Source organism: Homalodisca vitripennis, chromosome 1 (assembly GCF_021130785.1).
Source record: "Homalodisca vitripennis isolate AUS2020 chromosome 1, UT_GWSS_2.1, whole genome shotgun sequence".
NCBI classification, from domain to species: Eukaryota; Metazoa; Arthropoda; class Insecta; order Hemiptera; family Cicadellidae; genus Homalodisca; species Homalodisca vitripennis.
The window spans coordinates 186443451-186468044 of NC_060207.1; the positions used below are offsets into that span (position 1 = coordinate 186443451).

The following is a 24594-nucleotide window of genomic DNA, read 5'->3' on the forward strand; positions in this document are numbered from 1 at the left end:
TTGAGAGTCCTGGACACGGTTTTTGAAGTCAACAAAAGCCTTTCGTTACACAACTGTCTTTGGCTTTCCACCGAATCATACAGTATCCTTTTTCAAATTATCATAACCATGTACGTTGGAACAATTTTCAGATTTGCTCAATTTAATGTCACAGTACACTCTACAAGTAAACAAAAAGTCTTTTGGAGACTGCATTCAAGTTATATAATATATGTTTGGTACCATTCTGAGCGTAATTTTATCCCCTCAATTACAAGGTACTCAAAGTAAGGGTGAAATGGGCCAAAATGTATGACTTTTTAGCAAATATTGGATTGTGACAAGGGTGTCATTCATATATTAGGTGTTCATCGACTGATGACTGTGGTGGATCGATGCTAGTAGAAGGTATTTCTTCAATAACGACAGCAGACTGGTTAGAAGACCTATTGGTTGAAGTTTTTGGCTGAGCTGTTGGTGATGAATCGTCTGTTGTTGGAGAGCAAGATGAAGTGTGTTAACGTCATCTTCTAGCCGCAGCTTCTTGCTTGAGTACTACCAAAGAATGACAACAGTGACGCCTCTTTTTCTGTTATCCTAAAAACAACGTTTATAATATAATAGTATCCTAGTAAAATGCATTGACTAATATTTTCAATATTGGGGGCTACACTGGTAATTATTTTATATTTTAAATTTAATTTAAGTACAAAATAGTTAGATTTTAATGATATTATCAGCTAAAAAAACTAAATAAATAGGAATATTTTATTTTCAGGAGATATTGCTTGTTGACTCCTTACAAGATGTAAATAAAGAGGCATATTTAAAACTGTATTTGTTTTAGGAGGAATTTTAAAACTATTTCTTGGTTCAGACCACAAAACCGTAATTAATTTTAAATTTCTCTTCAAATACGGCAATGCAACTGAAAGCCCTTGTTTTTTTATTACAGTATAGGGCAGATCCGTATAATTTTGACAACACTTGTATGACCTAGTACAATCACAAGCAAATGTTCAATTTAATCTCGCTTTTATTGATTTTTGCCAACAATTAAAATATTTAATTCTAAGTAGGAAACCTGATAAATTTGTTTCATAACCTTCTAATAAGAGAGTAGTCACCACTGTCGGCGACGAATTTTGGTCATGCACTTTCAGTGATTTTTGGTGGAAAGAGTAATGTTTTTAGAAAAGAGTCCCCTCCCCCCCGACAACCTATCTAACCTTATTTTGAGTGACGCGCTCTAACTAAACGGCCTTACTGTAATACTGTACTCTATCATCGACAATGCATTGAAGTCAATGACTACCGAAATACCTAACCCTATTTTCGTATATTAAAATTAAAAGCAAATTAACCCTTTTTGAAAAAACACCGTTAATTTGTTAATAATAATAATATTTCATATTATATTATTTTACATAGAAGTAATTGCAAAAGAGACGGCAACTTCTATATTTTGGGTCACGGTAAAGTTGTAAGCCCAGGTACATACAGTACAACAAATTACATGAATACGGACTAAATGTTTTTGTTTTGTTACTTTTAATCCTCTAGTAACAAAATTAGTTACTCGTCTACTAGTAATCATTGACAGTTTACGTACAATATCAACTAAGTTGCAGATTGATTCAGTTAATAACAATATAACGAGTGCACTACCTCTTATTTCAATGTCAAATAACATGAAACTTGGCATTTATGTTAGACTAATAAAATTGACAATACAACAAAATGAATACCTATTATTACTTTCCATTTCAAAATGGGGGAATTTTTATACATTCAAACTTTAATATCCAAATATATTTTAATCCTCCATAATAATTTCAAGAATACGTATTTTTCAAGTTTTATTATAAAGCTAGAGATACAAAATTTGTTTAAATCGGTTGAGAAATAAAATAACTACATCAGTTTTAGTTGGTCAGTGTTTATGCTTTCTTATATGTGGAAAGTATATTCTTAGACTTAGTCCTAATTTTTGGTTATTTATTGGTTATTGCACTAGTAAATAATCTAAATTATCAAGTATTTCCTTAAAAATGGTATTAACGCTTATTTCATTACAAGTCTACGACGTATTGTAATTATTCTTTGTTACATTTGGATTTGATTGGCGTTCACTACCACTATTTATTCCATTCCAGTAGTAATTATGTGAAAGGTGGGTATGTACAGCAATGAGGACTACGCTCGATATGCATTAAGCATACGGCGCTGCTTGGAAAAAACAGTGCTGAAGCAAAGAGGATTTGCATGGTTTCTTGGATATGTCTATATCTCCCAATCGCGACTTTTGAAGTTGTTCGTTGCCATTTAATAAGAGAGGCATTAACGATTGTAACCGTTACGAAAGAAAGGGCTGTTGAACTAAAAAATGAAATGAAGAATATATTTTGCAAATTGTTGAGGGAAGTCCAGGAACGTCATATTTCTTCCGTCTCAATGGCAACATTGATCTAGAATGTTTAGAATAACTTTTCCAGATTGATTATAGATGAAATTCGAATTCCTACAAGAAGAAACTGAAATAATTGCACCATCTTGAATAAACCGTATGGTTTATTCATGATGGTGCATTTATTTCAGTAATATTGTGACTGATTACATTGATGCCAAAAACCCCTTTGAAATAGATTGGGCGTGAAGGAATTGTAAATTGGCCAGCTAGATAAACTGGGCCTTCAACCTACTGGATTATTTTGTATCGAGTCACCTTAAATATACAGTAATAACAATAACCATTATCTATTGCCATAAACAATTAAAACACTGTATTTCAAACATAATTAAAAAAAAATACTTACACCAACAAAGTGAAGCGTGCATTGCTGAAAAATGGTACTACATTTAGCAGCATTTGTAACTTCAAACCTTAATATAACTTTTATGTAAAAATAAAAATTTGTATGCATATACATGTTTTATTTAATTTAAAAACAGCTCTTGTAATGCAATGACCAATAAATACAAAATAGGACTTGGTTCTAAGAATTCCAATGAGATATCATAAATACTGACCAACTAAAACTGATGTAGTTACTTTATTTTTCAACCAATTTAAACAAATTTTGTATTCTTATCTTTATGATTAAATTTGCAACGAACACATATACTTGCAATGCTTATGAAGGATTACAAAAATATTTGGATATTAAAGTTTTAAAATAAAAAATGCCGCCATTTTGAAATGGAAAGTAATAAAATATATTTAATTTTCTTGTATTTTCCAATTTATTATCTTGACATAAATGCCAAGTTTCATGTTGTTACTCCAACGAGTTAGGAGATGTAATTTTTTTCAATACAAAACACATATGGACAAATATTTATGGATAAATATAATGTAAACACAGCATCTCTTATTGTTCCATATCTCGTTGTTCTTGTGTTTTTATCGTGTGTCATTGTTAAATTTAATGGCATCTATCTTTTTAAATGTCAGTGAATTGTTTGACGTTTCTTCAGCAAAATGTATTCAAATCTGTTCTTAAGTAATTTATTTTTTTAAGTGAATGTAAATTAAGGCTCAATATAATTGAGTAAAGGTTATAAATAAAATCTACAGAAAAACTAATTGTCTTCCTTGATTAAATTACACTACTTTGTTAGTTTGTTATCTAAAAAAGATCTAATCTATTTATTTTTAATCATTTCAACATACACCCATAGTTTGCCAAAAGAAGTAGTCTCTTTAACAAGAAGCGATAGTAACCTCTCACTAGCACGACTGGATGACCACTGAACGAAAAGGAGAAGCGCGCTGACGTCAAAATGTCAGCGATAATCCCACCCCTAGTGGCACCAGAGCGAACATGCTTGATGTGTAAAATTCCATGACGCAAAACGAAGTTATTTCCCAGTGCTAAACATATTCATTACCTGCCAAAAGAAATAGTCACTTCAATAAAAGTTCAACAATACAGTATTTCTAAATATAACTAAATACTCATAAATACAATATAATATTGAACAAATTTAGGACCTCTAATCCTAACCCTGTTTAGAGGTTCCATTATTAGTATTGCAATATTTAATGTGAGATCACACAAAAATCATTCTTATACTTTTTCATGAAGCTTTTTTTAATGTGTACTTCATATTTCCATTTAAAAAAAGAATATTATGTTTTAAATTTCATATTTTTAATAAACAGTTCATCTTTACACAAAGCCTTTTTCAGACATTTTTCATATTTTTTGTGTAGAAAATAACTTTGTTACAAAACCATGGATTCTCCTTAAGCCATAAAACCACTATGAGAGTATAAACCCATAAACGAGTGGGGAGAGTTCGTCAAACCGTAAAAACTTTTTCTCAGTTAGTTCCCACAGAACTATTCTACTGTTGCCTGAATTTTCGCCTACTTTTCATTTGTAAGGTTGCACATGAACATCGGTATTAGATAACGCTGAATGATCTGGCACGAGAAAATACTGATCAAAATGTTCCTGGCCATTTATTCAGACATCAGTGGCTCCTCCGCCGTTACACTCCACCCCGTTCTGCTAGAAAAACAGAATCCTCTCTTGAAATAATTGGCTGAGCGTTAGCAAAGCCTATCATTTGAGGTCTAGAAAATTTTTATTTTTGTCTATCTCACTGTCCACAGAACATCTCACAAGCAAACTGGCCTATAGACTTGAAACGTTGTATGAAGTTTCATCCCTATATAAACAACATAAAATTCAATTAAGGTGTCATACCATGAGATTCGGCTGAGCGTTAGACATCAATTTTATATTGGTCCTATAGGGAACCATGGTGGGGACCAGAAATCAAAGAATAAATAAATTTGTACAAACAAACAGGTATTGTAAACAAACATGTATTGTAAGCAAATATGACATAGTTTGACAAGAGTGATAGGAGTTTGGCGCACAACCTTAGCGAAGCATATTACGTGTAATTTTCACTTTGTATATTAAGCTATTGACAGTGTATACATGTTCCATAGCTACCACTAAAGTCTGGATATAACGAATTGAGCTATAGGCTCGCTATCACGCGCAGTACTTGAGTTGAATGTGCCCCCGTTATGGCAGTGATAACGTGTGAATGGAATTTAAGCAGAAATATTTATTTATCTTTTATATTTTTCTAAGGATTTATTTAAAAGTAATAACTTTATACACTGTACCGTGCCCTAGAAATTTAAATACATCGTAAGGAAATCCGTTCAATACAACTGCAAAAGTAAGCCGACATGACAGTAAGTGAGGTACAAGGATGAATGATTTAACGTTATAATGCGTTTCAAATTCCATGTGTGATTTCAGGCGAAACAGTATACTTCTTCTGTTTAACTAGCAGTCCTGGGTTTTCAAAACTAAGCTGCTGAACAAGTAATGAGGATATTTCCTCATTATGTAGAACCACTTTTGAGAACCACTCGGGGAGGTACGCTGCCTTAATATGTGATAAATGATATCAGGCTCAGAGAAGAAGACTGACTGGTCAATGAAACTCACAAACGCAAAACGCACGCGCACAACACAAATCAGGGTAGGTGAAAAGAATGAATTTTGGTTATGAGAACCGTGAGATAATATTTTAGAGGCTCGATTAAGAAGGACCACTTCACACTAGGCAGTGAAGACGCCGAACACACTGATTTTAACAAGAGTTCACTAGATTACACATAATGAGTTTATGAACAGTGCATATTCAAATAAAGTGCAGAAAAATAAACAGTTACCTTTGTTTTCATGAGAGGTACCTAACCGTAGTCTGCTGTTGTTGAGGGCCAGGTTGTGATCAGTAAGTGTGGAAATAGGCTGCTGTCTTGTCGGCAGGCGTGAAGACGGAAGATGTCCTTCACGGATTCACTCACGCACAATACGACCGCAAACGAATAGTTCATAACACTGTGGCCAGTCCTGTAGAGCACGGTAGACGCGGAGTGTCCGGGAGCAGAGACGTTTCTGGTAGAGATTGCCAATCCAGAGCACTGACTTTAATGTTAATGTAAATGTACAACAAATAGAGATAAACTAATATTTTAAGTGAGAGAGTAACACATGGGGGAGAGAGTAAGTATGGTAAGCAGTGGCTAGAGTGTACACAAGTGCCCCAGGTGGGATCGAGAGTATAATGAGCAAGCGTGCCTACGCTTGCAAGGTGGGCAATTGATAAGTCAAACCGTTGTGATTGGTTGGTGAGTGTACAGTAAACAGCTGATTCGTGAAACAATGGTTCATTGGTCTGTCGCTGTACGTGAATATTTTAATCCAGTAAGAAATGGTATTGTAGGCACTAGGCCGCAGAAAGAGATATAGAATTAATGTAGTATATACAGTTTAGTAAAGTAAAGGTAAATATAGAATATAAATTGCCCAAAAAATATATACATAATTATTGTTCAATAAAAGTAGCCTTTTCATATTAGCAATAAAAAACAAGTTATTTAATGCAATAATACTTAACAGTAGGTTTAAGTGCATAGTCAAAAATTATGGGTAATTTTACTTAACACTATTATAAGAACCTGCTAAACACAACACAGAAATTATGCAAAGACGTGTAATTTGTGACCTAGATTATCTTGCTTAGAATTATTTTGCTTCGGTAGTTTACCACCACAGTAGTTTTTGGAGCCTATCTGTAGAAATGGTACAGTAACTATCTAGAGGCAAAGCCCAGAAGGGTGAAAAATGGAGGGACGGTGACTTTGGTTTCCAAAGTGTCAATGTGAATCACAAACCATATTCACAATTATTGGATGTACGGCCTTAGGGTGAGGGAAAAAATCCAACAGACTGAGTGGAAAGATCGGTTTAGAGTGTGTTCTTTTAATATAAGGTGTAGAAGACTTTAAGATTCCTTAATAACATGGCAGATAAAATATGTTTTTGATCACTCGAAAAGGGGTAGTAGGCATTTAATGTGGATTTATGTCAAGTCCACAAGCGACATGCAAGTTAAAAGGGCTGCATATAACAAAATAAATTTGTAGTATATTTTTTTATTACTGAATTTAAAAAAATATGTTTATTATGAATTTTAATTTCCTGATATTATAAATAAATTATGTGGTATTCGCCACAGTAATACGAGGTCTGTGTATACAAAAATATATAGAGAAAACAATTTACACACCACCTGTAGTTTTCGCATTAACCTAATTTCGAGATGACTAATCTATCACAGAAAATGCCTAAATTTCTCGTGGAATTGTTATTTTTTCATTCTTCATCTCTTCAGAAAAAATATTGACCTTATACAATAAAGTAAATATTAATGCAACCAAGTTGGCAACAATCGGTTTGACCTCCAGATGATAAATAGTGACTCATGTACCGTAATTCCCAGCCGTCAAAGATGATTGGTAAAAATAACGACGATGATATATTTACTTATTGTGGATTAAAAGTCGCTATGGACTTTACTTCAGAAGTCGGACTATTTCATCACCTATGTCCTCCATTTCAACCTCAACCTTCCATTTCCCAAATTAGACCTTTATAAAACGCCGATGCAGCCATCCTAATTTATAAGTTTCATATTAAGACACAACTTTTTATTTATTTTTTTTGGAAATTTTTAATCAGTTTTCTTAATTAATGTGTTTGCGTGGACTGATACAAAATGCTCGTTAATTTGCGTGTAACATCCAAGTGTTTTTAGGAGTATATACGAATATCTATATTATTAAAGTAATTTCTTGATATGTATATAGCGATTTACAGACATGACTAAAAGGTATCTAAAACGTCTTTACAGAAAAATCAGATTTCAATCAAAAGCTCTTACACTCTAAATGTCCTTTTCTAAATTAAAAATATATCTGAATATACGGCTCAGTTCCATGTCACAACGTTAGTCTTAACATAGTACTTTTTTGTTTTAAACCAGCTGATCACATGTGTTGATTACGCAACTAACAGCTGATCGGTCATAACAAACCTTGATTTTAATTTTTGATTCATTATATCGTGTTGAAATTCCACATGACAAACTCTATTTGTAGGGATAGAGTAATAAAAGCAATAATTTTGTTTAATTCAAATTCAAATTATTCTTACATAGCATTACATGAGAATACGCTATAAAATTTGGAGACCTTATTTATAAATCCTCTCATGAGATTCATATCTCTTCATAGTCCCTTACAAATATTCATCCATCTTGAGTCACTTTGTGTCCCAAAGTCTATTTCGACTCTGTTTATGATATAAGTTCAGCAGTTACATAACGACAAGAGATCCAGCATATTGTGAAGATTTCATGCTGCACCTGTTTAAAGTATTTCTCAACTTTAAAGATCAATATAGGATTTTTAACTACTTTGAGAGCAGTGGGGTTTGCAGAGATTTACTACGTAAGACTATGCCTATATTCATCCTAGGCAGCCTAAGAATGTCCATGTCAAATTTCAGTACAGTTGGTTGGATAGTTTATGCGTGCAAAACAAATATAGACATTTTCGCATTTATAATATTAAGATTAGGATATAGGATAACGTGGCTTGCAGAAATAATAGCTATACCAAATGCTTTTAACATTTCGTAACATTCTTTTACGAACTTGTTTGTACCTGGAACAGTTTTCGAGATATTGATACATGATACATTTGAGCTATACATGTAAATCCAATGAGAATAAATTAATAATATGTTTCAGTTGTCTCAAAACCTATCTACGTATTTCGACTGAGTCGGAAGGACTATTTATTTTAGCTAAAGATGAAAACTCATTGAGTCAATTCTTTGTTATTCTCATTTTACATTCGTTAAGTTTTTCTTTACATACGCCTGTATTTGGTTAAGTAGGCATCGGCCATCGATGTTTCGTGCAGTGTTTCGTGTTGTTCCTGCTGCAAAGGTAAAGAGACCAATCGGGTAGTTACGTTTCCGAGTTCGAATTCAGAGAAGATCCATTAATTCCTCCGCAGTTTACTTCTGAGAAATAATGATATCCCAGCGCGGATTTCAAGGTCGAATCGGGACCTGAAGACAAACACATACACTCATCACTTGTATCGCAGGCTCATTTAAAATTTTAGTTACGTTTTTATATTAACACTTATTTATATTTCCCCTTATACGTAGCCGTATAATGTAACACCTCTTACGCATCAATAATAAACAAAAGTTGGCTAATTTAAATTCATACTTTATTTATTGTTGGATCGTTTGACATTAATTAATTGATCGTAGATTCGTGCTTTTATTTGCCGCCAATGCATATATGTTGAACAATACTTTTTTCAAAAAATATGTCGGAACATAGCCCTTTAAGATATCTCTTGAGTATAGGAACTTAAATTAGAATTCAGAAATCTTATAATGAAACCTAAGAGGGATATAATCTCGACTATATTATATTCCCAAATATATAAGATTATATACTTGGGAATTTGAACCACTTACAGTATGTGTATAACAAATGACAGGAAGAAATGACATGTTTTATTTGTTTGCATACTTAAAATACTCATGTATTTATACATTAAACAGTTTTTATTTTACCTGATTAAAACTTTACCTCAATTTCCTGTTTTAAGTATTTTTCCTTTTTAGTTTTCAGAGATTATACATCTTAATAAAACGACTTATTATAGTTATTTGTGTAGCAGCTATTTTACTACCACAATGTGGAGGACGTAGTAGACTATCACTTTACAGTTCAATGGAAGATCTTGAATTCAGAAATAGTAAGGATCTAACAGCCTCAACAGCGTAGAAAAACATTAATTTGATAATGCCTTTAAATATTAGTTAATACTTTTATTATTGTTCAACTCCTCCGTCGATCAAACGCATACTTAAAAGACTGAGGGAGGTATTAATGGTGATTTGATTCAATGACACTCAGATAGAGAGTCACTTTATTGCAGTTAGTGATTTCCACACCAGGATGGTGACATACGTATTGCAAGACCATGTCATTGAAATGTGTTCTGTCCTGAGTGCAAAGTAAGCTTCAAAACATACATGAGCTAGTAGACTTAAAACAAGGTAATCCTCAGTCGGCCTCTTGAAGAAAATGTCAGTGGAATGAGGACGGATATTAGTGCATAGTGGAATAAAGTGCATATTGGATATTATGCAGTTAAGGTGACTCCGCTATACAATTTTAATAATCTATAATATAGCTGGTTAGATAAAACAGTAGTAACTGAACGCCTACTTGGTTATTGTACACCTAAATGGGTGAGCTAAACATCTACTTCCGGTATAAGTATGGAAGTACTTATCCGTTAGCCACATTGGCCCCAGACCTGAAGACAAATTCCCGTGAGATCTATCCGTAAGTATTTATTTGGCGTATTAAGCTTAGAAAGTCTCGTATATAATTATCCTATTAATACAAAAAATGCAAACGTTATTGAAGAAATATGTTTGATATTTGAATGTTTGGGTATTTGGATGTTGCATACTCAATCACAAAACATAAAGCTTACAGATTTTGATGAAATTTGGTATGGGTATTGTTTTTATAACAAAAAAATACGTAGAAATATATTAATCCCGAAATATTTATTTATAATTTCATATTTTTTCTTCCGAAACACTATCTGACATAATGTGCTGCGAATGTTGTGACACTAGTATTATCCGACTTTCACTATTATAGCAGCAGTTGCGAATTCAAACCATTTAGTTTATTCTGGATTATCGAAAGTGAAATGTAGGACGGCATATTTACAGAAGCTGAATCAATAAAAACGGAATAACCGGTCCATCAACGAACCATTCGCACTATGACTACAGTTTAATGAGATAAACGACCGCAGTTAGACCGTGACATTGGCATCAGAAAGCAATGTACCAGACACAAAATGCAATTTTTTTATGGTAGAAAACCATTGGGGGGCAGTTTATTTTACACTAATACCACACTGATTAAGCATATAAAACTTTTTTCCTAGACTGAACCAAGAAAATAGGATGAAATAGATAAACAGAGATTGGAGTGCATATAATGTACTGTTTCAGGTATACAGATCTCAGCCTACTATGTCTCAGGCAACTGCGAGCTAAGCGGTGGGAACTGCTAATAGTAATATAAATTTTACAGTAAACTATAAAAGTAATTCAGTTCTTATCTTTTTATATTTTATTTATTATTATATAAGTTAAACTATTAGTGAGTGAAGTTGCACATGCATTTAGTGAAACAATTTATAAATATTTTTGGTTTAGTTGAAGCTGTTTAGTGAAGCGTTGTTTTAGGCGAGTTCGTGGTCGTCGAATTGCATAGCAGAAACATTTTGCGGCCTCTTCGTAGTCAGGAATCACTTCGTGGTTATCAGCTGTCATGTCAGGGTATTTTTGCGATGTGAAGAAGGAAGTTACTTAAAAAAATATGATTAGTATAACGAGACAAGCATACGAGGGAGTGCTCAGTAATAAATAAATCTCATTATCAGAGTTGATAATAATGATCTATTATATCACTCTGATGCTATGTACTGGCACCGTTCTGGAACCTATATCTCTAAGGGAAGAAATCCTAAAAATCTAATTGGATGAATTTATTTTTTTATTAAAACGTATTAATATAACTTAATGCTTTTATTTTAGATTTAAATCTCAACACACATTCCATACAGGCGTAAGAACATAAAATATTGTCAAAGAGCAATCCAATAATTGACAATAACATTTTTTATAGTACTCTTTTAGTTATGCATATCCTTATATTTGAAAGGCTGTAGCTACTTCAAGTTATTTTTCTGGTTTATACGGTTTGCGGTTAGATAATTTTGTGTTTGTTTGATTATTAGTGTTCGTGATAGTCAAGTTAAAGTTGCAAACCTAATTTTGGTTGTGAGCTCCCAAAAACTGTGAACAAGTTAGTATGAGTGGTACTGTGAATTATTCTTTTTTCTTTTGAAAGATACCTAGAACGAGAGAACGTTGGGTATTAAAACGTGTTTTTCTGGCTGCACAGTTGGACGGGGTAATAACCTAGAACTTCAGATAGACTAAAGCTGAAAGTGCTCTTGAAGACATTCCAAAAATATGTAGGCTACCAGGGCAATATTGAAATGTGAGGTACAAAATCTTTGCAATAGTTTTTCTCCAATTTTTTGCACTTATGTACATGTTTTAAATTTAATAAATTATTGCAGCTATTGTAGAGGTGAAATTTTTCAAAATTATTCACAGATAAATAATAAACAATTAGACTAGACATTATTTTTTTAATAGTGCCCTTTTAAAAATTTTTGTTTGAATTAATTTTTGCTACTTTGACAAATGTTACTTTTTCTGATCAAAACTGATGTCAAATAATTTATTGACGTGATAATACCATTGGTCTGAATATATATTCAGTACATATGAGTGATAAGTTTACCATATACTATATTCTTGCCAAGCACTTTAGTGCACGGATAAAAACTACAGCTATTTCTTTCACTAAGTCTTACAGGAAATTTTAAAATGTACATTTTATAGTTGTAATCGCCCAAAAGTCGGTGAAATATTTGTAAGGAAGCTTTTGTGAGCAATGCTGATGTGATGTGAAACCGTGGTTATTTAGTACAGAAACAAGGTAAAACGGCTGACTTCAAAATAAATGAAGGAGGAAATACAAACTATTAGTTGTAAAATAATTATGAAGGAAGGAACAATGCAGGCATGCTATGATAAGGATTATTTTGAAAGTTTTCGTATATTTTTAGTTATTGTATTATTGAGTTACACAAGAATATTCATTTATCACTTCATGATTAAAGGGCATAGATAATGTAAAGGGCACCAGGGATTTCCCCACGATGATAACATTTTTCGATATTTGAAAAGCTGAGGTCTGCTGACCTGCTGCTAAGGTTGTGTAGTTCCCCTACCGAATACCGTATATAAGCGCATGCCGCCAGCCTCAGGCACACTCAGCACGATGTGGTACATCTTGGTACTCACCCTCCTGGCTACGGCATATGCCGTTCCCACGCCCAAAACTTGTGAGTACTACTTTGCTTATTCAATATTACAAAATCGTGTACTTTGTTAACACATAAACTGCTTAACACAAGGAAATATTTACTTTTTGTTCATGAACTACTTTCTACTTGGCTGTGTGTGAAATACATATATAGTACTCTATTTCTAAATACATATAAGTTATTTTCACGTATTCAAATATTATTTTCACTGTCCCAGATTACACATCTATAAAGGCTATAATTAAATATTGATACACATAAATTGTTCTTTTATGTTAAAAGAAAAGGTATTTCTATTAAATACTCTATTTTACATTTGTGATCATAATAAATTGCCCAGAATACGCTTACATGTTTAAAAATTAAGGGAGATAAGAACACTGTTAAGAAAAATCTTAATGCTACAGAATGGCGAGAGTTTGTTCGTATTCAATACTAAACCTTCAAAGTGTATTGTATTTTTTTAAATGTTATTATCCTCGCAATTATTTTCTTTCTTGTTATTTTGTCTAGTTTCTGACGGTGTTGAGTTTTAATGTTCTCATTTGCAATTTTACAACTTTTGGCATAAAAAAACCGCTCTCAGCGAGGTAAAATATCTCAAAGGAAGGAAATTTCAAATACAGCTTTAAAATTTTACCTGTCTATTCGATACCTTAAAGAGGCGTCACCGTAAGGTGAAGGGTGTTGGTACAGTCGTTTTAGGGTTGGATAAATGTAATTTTTAGCCGCAGCCCATTAACATATCTTCCTTTACGACAGGAAAACTGTAAAATGTTTTATCATTCAACAAGTAATATGAAGCAAAGTATTGATTATTGGGCCGTCTTAAAAAACCCATAAAGGTAACGGATGAAGTTGAGGATCCGATTTTTTTCAATATGCGTATGAAAGTTAAGTAAGGACATAAAATTTGATCATATAAAACATATAAATGCATTAAACATATCACATTAAACGTATAATATTTAATATAATATCCGTTAGAAAAATTAATTTAGTTAAGTCGCAGTTTGTACAAAACCTCAATTAATAAACATCCAGGTTTACTAAAATAAAGTTATTATTTAGAGAAGACATATTTCCGTAAATGTGTCCATTGTGAAGCGTAAATCAATATTTATTATGTTTCTTTGTTCTAATAAGTACTTCGTCGTATTAAGAATTGAAAATATTCAAAAGTGAATAACTTTACATTTATGTATTTTATTGAAAGTTCAGAAGTAATAAAATTAACTTATATGACGCCTGGTTAACAAATAATAAATATAAGGAGTGTTTTCTTTCCTATTTCGTAGTTTTTATTAAGTTTGTTTTTTCTAGTTTTGCTGAATACTATTTCGTTATTTACTTATTTAAGTTACTAAGTTAAGTAAGTTTGACAAAGATAATATACCTAAATAGAAACGTTTCTCCTTGATTTTTTATTGTTGTGCATGGTTTTTTGTTGTATCTAAATTGTTTGATTGTAAAAATAACCTGATACAATAGAGTATTGAGGCCCAACAGAATGTATGGAAAGTCATACAAGCAATAAAATTCATTATCAAGTGATAAAATGTTATATCCTTGTGCTAAATTTGCTTATTCAGCGATTTTCTTATTTTCATATTAATTAACGTTAACACCAAAGTAAAACTGTTAAAATTTTGTTATAAACTTTTTGGCCATAAGTATATCATAAGATGATGCTAATTTTATTTACGTTTCTTGCTTTATTGATTTTAAGAAAAGCATTATTGTATAAACGGGTTGACGATCTCTTTCTTTGAGAAAAGGTCTTCATCAATTGCAAGAAAACCAGGCCCTGTACTTATCAAACGCGAACAGCCCGCGGCTCTTGTACTATTTAGATTATAAGCAGAATACCAAGAATAATTAATAAATATTATATTACTTACTATTGGATTTTAGAATATTTTTGGAACATAGTGTTTAAAGAGTGAGTGATGTAGATATAGAATTATATGCAGCGGCAAGGCGACAATATACAATATTGCTGTGTCAGTAATTTGAGCGTTTTTACGTTAACACTAAAAAAATCGAAAAAGCTCGGTTTGAAAATAAACCGTAGAGGAAATTGATTATGAAAAGTGGTTTAAACCACAGTATAGGATGTTTTTTATTTTACTAGATTTGTTGTCAGCGAAATAAAAGATTCTTGATGGGCATTTGCTATTTTATTTGCAGTTTTATCTCTGTCAGTTTTCTTCCCGCGTTAAAGCCAAAACTGTCTCCATTTTCAAATTGAGAACATCAACACTGTGTAGCACGGAAAGTGTTGTTAGTAAGTTGATCGTTAAAAAAAATAATAGAGGAATCTTAAATTAACACCATTATGAGTTTTGAAGTAGTTAAAAAACCCTCAAAAAGACAAACGAGAAAAAGGAAAATGCATATTATTACGTTTTGTACTCATTTCGGCCTAAAAACAAAACTAATTACCACTACAAAAATCATTTATTTTGGTACTTAATAGGAATTATAGTAGAACTGTCAGTTCTAGCAGTATTTTTTTTTTATTTTTTACTTCAACAATGTTTGGCTTTGAAGCCGTTTCGTGCTTGTTTTCTTATTGTAAGATATTACAATTTACTCAAGGGTGATACTAGTAGGCCTGTAAAATTAGAAACACGGCTTCATTATCATAGCCAAGATAAAAAAAGGCACAAGTACATAAGAAGGCTTCTGTAACCCATGTGAATCCTTGACCTGTAATACACTATGTAGGACGAAATAAAGATTCCAAAATAGAAGCACCTTAAGGTTTCTGAAAATCATGCTTATGTAATAAGAACTTCAGTAGTGGGTGACTTGATGGAGAACATTATCATCACCACCTATTACCATTTTCTGTTTTTCAGAAATCAGCACAAAAGGTATTGTAGTATGATAGAAGATGTTCCATCCTTATGCTTAACATATACAAACTTAATTGTTATTAATTCTATACTACCTTTCTTTATTGGCTTGATCACATGTATATATTATACATGCGTCACAATGACAAACCTCATAATATCTACATGGTTGTTGTAGTCAAGATATGCGTGCCTCACAATGCCTTCGACGCCTGTCAGCAAATGGTGGAGCAAGGAAAATCTGTTGGCGTTACCATGACTTGCGTCGCCGCCAGAGACAGGTAATTACAAAAAAAAATAACTAGACAAAATACATATGTATGTATACACGTAGTTTACATCAACATTGGGTGTATCTACATCTACATCTATAGTATGAACAACTCATACCTGGAAATAATAAAAACTATAATATTTATACGTTGAAAAGTGATTGTCGACGATTTTAATTTACACGAGCATTCTCGATTTGCATGTTAATAAATATGTAACAACGATTCTGACCTTGACGGGTTTGGTAAATGCTAGTTGCATCACGAGCACTTGTGTAATTAAATTATTCAAAAGGAGTGCCTGCAAAAACTTTTGATGCAATAAATGTACACAGCAGTCACTTAATGAGTATTCAGACATTGCATGCGTTAAAAATTTTTCAGCGAAGTATCCTTAGTTAATAGTTATTAAATACCATAATTACATTAGAATCAACACGTCATTTAGATGCTTTTACTTTTGACTATTCTTGAAGTAATATGCTGTAACTCAACGTCCATGCTTCCAGACTGGACTGCATGACAAAGATGAAGAAGCATGAGGCGGACTGGGAGGCTGTGGATCCTGAGGATATGTACATTGCCGCTAAGAGGTTCGGAGACAACTTCAGCATCTTCAAAGAGATCCGCACCAAAGAAGAGCCAGAGGGTAAGGTTCATGATTGATTATTTTTCTTAATTATCACTGATGCATTATGATTTTGCGTTCTCAAAGTCATCGGGAGTACTTACTTAACTGTTCATTTACTTGTAGCTGAGTTCCGGTACGAGGCTGTTGTCGTGATCCACAAGGAACTGCAGATCAACAGTATCGAAGAATTGCGAGGTCTTAAGTCATGCCATACCGGGGTAGGCCGGCACGTTGGATACAAAATCCCTATCACCAAGGTACACTTAATAAACATTAGAAGTTACATTTATTTAATAAGGAATGGGTGTTTTGATATGTTTTGGACTTAAACAAAAGTATCCGTTGGTAGTAAGTTTATAATTACTGTTTGGTGTCTAGCTGACAAAGATGGGAATCCTGCCTCCACAGAACAACACAAAACTCTCTCCTCGGGAGAATGAACTGAAGGCTTTATCAACTTTCTTCAGCAAAGTCTTGCATCGTGGGCAAGTGGTCCCCAGACCAGGAGATCAACCAGAGACTCAGTGAGTTCCTTTTGATATGTTAATTTAACAATACAATCCAGTAATGACTATAATCTGAGTTTCCCGTTCTGGAACAATTAAAGTTCTTGAGTTCTTGGTTTATCTTATCATATATTAGGAAGAGTTCACTAAGTGTGAGTGTTGGGATTGACGTCATTTCACCTTCCGCTCAGTGCGGCGTATGAAATCTCACTTTGTTACAAATTTTACTTCTGAAATCTCTGGTACACATCCCTCTCCAGAGACCCACAAAAGCCGACTGCCAAGTCGTTAAAAACTAAATTTATACACCATTTCGACATAAACACCTAGGCTATAAAAAAGCTCTGTCTAGTTTACCCATTAGTCATTCAGTGAAGTCAACATGAAGTGGTGTTTTTATTGCCTCGTCAAGTTTTTGAGATGGAAATTGACTCCAGACTAACAGAGAGTCTGTGACGGTGTCAGATTTCAGATCCTGCACTGAGCGAAAGATGACTGGAGCTAAATTCTACATTGGAATTTAAACCTAAACCTAACAAATATGAGCTACCAGATGGTGTTGTTCATATTATTCTTTTCATTTTCCCAACAGAGCAGCAATACAGTAACCTTTGCCAGCTCTGTGAGTTCCCGGACAAGTGTGACTATCCCGACCAGAACTCCGGGTATGAGGGAGCACTCCGCTGCTTGGCCATAGGAGGAGGTGATGTCGCCTTCACTAAAGTCATCTTCGTCAAGAAGTTTTTCGGCGTGAGTACTCATCTCTCTTTTTTTCAATTTGGTATGATCCAGATTACCATCATAGATGGGCTAATGTTGTTTAACCATTGAGCAAACTACATATATAAACTGAATTATCTCCACGATTACATCTTAATGCTTACAATAAAATTTATTTTTGTAAATTAAATATCTTTTCTTGAATCAATAAATATTTCATAGCTAACCAGATTTGTCCTAAACTTAAAAACATATAAGTTGTTTTATGTACAAGAAACACAAATTTACATTATAATTCACACCCAATTATTACAGATTGAGATTTGCAGACTAATCTGATATTTCTTTCTTCTTACACATTAGTTTGTCAGTAATTATAAAAATATACAAACATTGATCATCTGCATATCCTTCAATCGAGGCTCAAAATATAGTTGGATGTATACCATTGGAAATATTTAGAGCCATACCACCACTAAATATTCCTGATTCTCAAATATTTTCAAGGTTAAATCTAAAGTCTCTATTGTTCAGATGGCCTACGGATCGCAACCTGCCGCGCATTCCAACTACAACCCCGACGACTACTCTTACCTGTGCCCGGACGCCACCAAGAAACCCGTGAAGGGCGAACCCTGTGTCTGGGCGGCAAGGCCCTGGCAAGGTTATATGACCACTGAGCATGACCAGGAGCAGGTGACAGCTCTCAGGGATGCGATCGCCAAGCTGAATGCCCTTGGAGAGTCAAGCCATGCCGACTGGATCTCTTCAGTGTTGGCCCTTAATAATTTGACTCTGACCAAGGACAACAAGGGGCCCTACACTCCTCACCAATACCTAGTCAAAGGTCGGTATGGCCCATTGAAAACCTGTTGTAATCTTACCTGAGCAATTATTTAGTTTTTAAATCTAGGAGAAATTTCTTTCGTTGATAACTGTTTTTTTCTGTTCAGCCAAGTTTGAAGATGTGATCGAGCGTGATGTGCTGGAGCCCCGACGCTTGGTTCGCATGTGTGTGACTGGCGAGGTGGAGGAGGCCAAGTGTCAGGATCTAGCCAGTGCTGCTTACTCCAGGGACATCAGGCCCGGCATTTCCTGCGTCTCCAAGCTTAATCTGGCCGAGTGTTACGCTGCCGCTAGAGACCACCAAGTGGACATCGTGTCGGTAGATGCCGGCCTCGCCGTCAATGCTGTGAGGTAAGTTACTTCCTTCTCCTAATCTCCTCCAAGTCTGAAATTCCAAACTTCAATCTTTCTGTTTGACCAAATATTGCGTATTAAGTGCAGAAACGAAATGCTTGATCCATAACTTTCTGAGGAGTAGAAAACTATGAATCATAAAAGTCGAGTTGCTGCAAAATGCGAGTAGTCTAAGTAAAGAAAGAAGACTGAATAAATGCTCACGTTATTATTATATGAATTGTTATTAAGGACAAGCCAAAGCGATAGCGAATTACAATAACGTCTTTACAGTAAAGCTTTTTCAAAACACTGTTCATTTCGAGCTCAGACCTTCTAAGGTTAAATATTGACGAATAATTTTATTCATCGAACTAAAGCTTTTCTCATACCTCAATATAATAGTTTACAGTAATTGTTTGCCATTCTAAACCACTATATATATTGTGTGGTTCGCAGCCAGTACCAGTTGCAGCCAGTTCTGATGGAAGAGTACGAGAATGACCACAAGTCCCACGCTGTGGCTGTCGTCAAGAAATCTTCCAACTTCCAATCCTGGGCCGATCTCAAGGGCCACAAAGCCTGCTTCTCTCATGTTGGCAAGGCTGCTGGTGAGTAGTTAAAATACACCCACAGGATTGGTAATTAGGTATTTTGGCAATGTTTCGACCTGAAAGTATCCGATTTTATGAGATCAAAATGTTAAAATTAATCCTTTTCCTTAAATACAACTGAATCCTAATACCACTTTGACTATTTACACATTTAAGAAAGCATTATAAATTAAGATATGTACTAGGAAACAATACACATTTCACGATAATAATGAAGGAATTACTGATCCATTTTCATGCAAAATGCCTTTACATTCAACTCCAAATCTAGTAATTTAAACATTGTACTTTTTTCTCCACACTGCTACAAATTTTTACAGTAAAAAAATTATAATTGGTTTAATACTACAGTTTTTATTAGATTGTGACAACTTTTAGTCCTGAATTTAGATTTACTATTGTACAAATATTTGTAAAAATATTATTTCATTGCTTTTATTTTTGCAGGTTGGGTTATTCCCGTCTACAATCTTGTGACCAAGAGTCTCATCGAGAAGAACAACTGCCCCTATACCAAGGCTGTAGGTGAATTCTTCTCTGGCGGTGTTCAAAGTGAGTTTAAGTTTCAACTATAGCAATTTGTACTCATCGAATTTTGCTGTTTATTATACTTTATTTATCTATACTTATTAATAATAGTAATTAAATTTAATCTTTATTTTTTCAGACTCTGCCGAGCCTTTCAAGTGTTTATCTTCTGGTGAAGGTGATGTTGCTTTCCTCGACTATGACTCTGCTGTTAGACAAGTTGGTAAGTTCAATTAACATGACTGATCTTACCATTACATTCAAACCATTAATCCCAGAAATGTTTAATATATAAATATTTATTATATAAGCAAAATGTGTCTAATACTTCAAACTTGAGAATGTAAAATAAAATCAAAATTATAATAATATTGTTTCACTAGAATTAGTACTCAGCCCGTTGTTTCCCTTCATGTGTGCATCATTTTGAGTTAGTATTGTTTTTTATGAGTAATGAGTGCAATTACGATCAAGGCAATCATCTTTGTCAACCATAAGCAATCAAAAGTACACAATGTTCGTTGAAGTTTTGGTATTTTTTAAGCAATTTTGTTGTTGGCCCAATACGCTTGGACACTATTGAGAGATTTATCCCACTTCAATGCGCCTAATTTACTTTAATTATACACATTTTAGGCATATTTTTGAACTTCCAAGATTGCATTAATTATTTTTACCGCAAAAACATTTTTATATTTCCAAGCCAAAGGTAACTTGGTTACTAGCCATGATCTAAAAATAAATAATTCTTGTGCTAGTCTTTGTCTGACTGCCCGACATCATTATGATTAAAAAGGCATTGTATATATCTTTAACGATCTATGAGTACAAAAACAAGACTATATTAACTATAGAGCACAGAAAACGTTGACTTTACTTTTGTAAAAAATGTAAATAACTGCTAGTATGCATAATCAAACAACAATGACAGTACGATTGTTACCATATTATTACTTACAATACATCAATAAGCTTAAACAATAACAAATTTTATTCTTCAATTGTTGCTTATTATTGCTCTCTGGCTACTTAATGTAACATATTTATGTTTAATCTGTTTTATAAGCACTGTATTTGTATGGTTTTCAATTTAAGGGAATCCATAATTTCATTTTATTGCAGGCGGAGAGGATAAGTCAGGAGAGTATGAGCTTCTGTGCAAAGACGGCGGACGCAAGGCCTTCAAAGACTACGCGTCTTGCAACCAAGGCGCTGTTCCCCCCAGAGTGGTAATTTGATTTTACATTCCAACTAAAACAATAATCATTTATATTTTTTAAATACAAGAATCAATAAGCGTTGGTTTTTAGGATTTGAATTCTGGTTTCCTTAGGTAATAGCAGATTTCAATACTGCAATGTTTCTTATTTGCTTACAGATTGTATTGTTTTATTCTAAACATTTTAGAAGTAAACTCATTTCTTTCACATAAATTAGCTCTGGTGAGAATGTGAACGTAACATTCAATGTGAACGTTGAGTTTACCTACATTTCGCCTACCTCTTAGTGCGGTGTCTAGAATCTGACGCTGTCACAGACTTCACTCCTGTAATCTGGAGTCATGTTCGTCTTAAGAGATCCAAATAAAGTTCGCAACGCTTCTGCTCAAAACGAACTCTATACATCGTTTCGACATTAGAAACACTTAGACTACAAATCATAGTGACATTAAAGAGAAGACGAGTGTCACATACCACAGGATGGTGAACTTGAGCTTCATTCAAAATTCACATTAAACTTTGGAAATCGTAACAACCATGCTGTTAAAACATGTATTATGTCAATATGACTTGAATTCTTTGTTCCGCAGCTGCTGTCCAGCAAGGACCTAAGTCCCTTGGAGAAGGACGACATCCTGTTCACAATGCTCAGCGCCGCCGACCTCTACCACAAGCACCCAGAGTACTTTGATCTGTTCGGCTCCTACGAAGGACAGGACAACTTACTCTTCTCGGTTAGTATCGACCAATAGAACAGCTTCTTTTGATCTACCCTGCTTCTATCCTCAGAAACAATTTGTATTCAATACAAAACCACTAGTTGACGGGACTGGGTAAATGCCTCTGATGTTTATTTTATTTTTTTTAGCCATTGCAAAATGTATTTTTCAATTCCAGTAATTACCAAGCGTAAGGAATGGGCAACTCAGTAAGTCTATACTGAATGATATTGAGTACACCAACCCTGCCTGTGTGCCGTAAAGAGTCACCAACTGTTTACGTGTTGCTTGTAAACGCCTCATATATTTAAAATAAAACTAAGTTCCGAAGAATAATCCTTAATAAATTCATTCACATGAACGTAATTGCCATGATTTTTCCTGGAAATCAGACAATGAACAAGATTTGGTAATGAAGATATGTAAATTAGTTTTACTAACTGCACACTGACCTTGATTACATCCCTTGAAATATCGTCTGTTTGGTAAATTTGTTATGATTTCATGAAAAATTCATTTTCTTAGAACTCAGCTTCCGGCGTGGAGACTGTTCACCCAGAGACTAACCCGCTCAAAGACTTCACACCAATCCACGATGAGCTGAAGGTCTGCACTCCAGAGGAGGTATGTAACACAATCCTGATGTTCAATTATTTTCAGAGTTTCACAGTCCTTTTATAATTATGGAATTCGACTTTTAATACGTTTTCTCAGTTCGTTAGAAGATTTTAGATATCTATTAGTGTGGGTTCAGAGATATCCCAAACAAAACCTTTGCATGGAAGGTCTGACTATTCCAGGTATTATTACTTACATGTATTTACGGACCAACTTGACTGATTATGGAATAATGATTATATCAGTTGCCATAACCATATTAGATCCATAACATCATTGACAGTTTGATTTCATTCGTGAATTTGAGATTTGCAACCATGTAAATAACGGAACCCAATAATAATAACTAAGAAACTGAGGTTGATCCACAATATTTATGTTCAATATCAGTTTTAATAGTGTAGATAAAAAATCTGTTAGGTCATTTAAACCTTAAATATTCCTTTAAAAGGGCATTGTTTATAAAATATAAGTAAAATAATGAATATCATTGTATTTTTGGGCTAGATTTGATGGCTACTAAAAGTAACTGAAGTTATATAATGTCTACTGATATAAAAGTCTTCTTTACGATATTTATAGTCTAAAATTCTAGTGAGTTATGAAGATAGTTTAGTTGCTTATGTTTCACCAGAGCACAATATATTAGTTCTTCTTTTCTTAATTTCAATTATTTGAAATAAGTTAAGTCTACCATCAACGACATACTAGTGAACTAAACTATATTTGCTTATTAGGGCTTCGTCCTAAAACTAGCCATGTATGAATAAAACTCGGGTCAGAAAGGAGAATCGATATAATTTATTTGTTGGGGATAAATTACAAACGTAGCCTACAACAATGTTTTCCGTTTATGGAAGAGATTTATAAATCAATAAAAACCAACACGTCCATTTCTCTCATAAACATAATATGATTTCAAAGTTATGTTACAGATCAGTTAAAAATCATCTCATTAATAGAACTAGAGAAACTACATTATAGTGATCATAAATGGTTACATTTCCGTCGATGTCATGATCGTGATACAGATATTTTGTTTCTGAAGACGCTCACAAAAATACTCAATAAAATGTACATTTATTTATTTAAATAATTTTTAAGTTATACAATACAACGTTACAGTGTGTTTTTTCTTGTTTCAGACAAAACCTTGAGAAGACCTACCGTGAGAAAATGTGTGCCTGCATTGGCTGACATAAGCTATTATGATTATTCTTCAAAAATCGATGTTATTATTGCTGTTAGATTCTTTGTTTTCATGTAGTTTACAACAATAAATGTTATTTTCCTGCAATTTGGCTTTTACTTTCTACCATTTAGAATGTTATTTTAAGTCTGGAAAAGTATAATATGGAAGTGATTATTCCTGGCTAGTTTGTGGAATTTTTAATAACTGGAAGCTCTAAAAATATAGATTTAAACAATCCAAATCAAAAAAGACCCACTAAACTAAAAAAAACTGTGTTCGCCAAAATTGTATATACACGTTAAAGCAGTACTAATGGTAAATGAAACTTCCTTTCCTCTGCTGATGTTTTTAACATCACACTAAAGCGGATTCCGTCGCAGTTCGTAAGAACCAATTGGGTTTAAAAAATAGGTAACGAACATTACATGAGTAATAAAACTGACACATTAATTATTTTTACTTCTTTTTTTTAAACCATGACACGTGGGCCTAGCCTTAACATTTTGTGAAGATTAGACTCAATTTTGGTTAATAATAAAAGCACATTCTTTAGTATGTAAAATAATTTTAATCATCAAACCGGTCTTGTGCACCTAACACAATACATAACTCCACGGTAATAGAATCTTATACTACTGGAAGATTCTAAGC

At 33.5% G+C, this 24594-nt stretch overlaps 1 protein-coding gene and 1 long non-coding RNA gene across 2 annotated transcripts; one reads left to right on the forward strand and one right to left on the reverse strand.

Annotated features, from left to right (window-relative positions):
* Positions 1–188: 188 nt before the first annotated feature.
* LOC124352901 lies at positions 189–3745 on the reverse strand. Its single transcript, XR_006921546.1, has 2 exons — positions 3653–3745; positions 189–576 (listed from the first exon to the last, which is right to left on the reverse strand). It is a non-coding gene; the product is annotated as an uncharacterized LOC124352901 (long non-coding RNA).
* A 9000-nt stretch (positions 3746–12745) lies between these two features.
* Positions 12746–24048, forward strand: LOC124352898 (transferrin-like). Its single transcript, XM_046802626.1, is given in 16 exon segments — positions 12746–12901; positions 15923–16025; positions 16526–16665; positions 16771–16904; positions 17026–17115; positions 17117–17171; positions 17746–17903; positions 18408–18720; positions 18827–19070; positions 19512–19663; positions 20114–20218; positions 20334–20417; positions 21317–21423; positions 22005–22148; positions 22659–22757; positions 23897–24048. Coding segments are annotated over 16 exon segments (2034 nt in total). The 5' UTR covers positions 12746–12807; the 3' UTR covers positions 23909–24048.
* Positions 24049–24594: the final 546 nt, after the last annotated feature.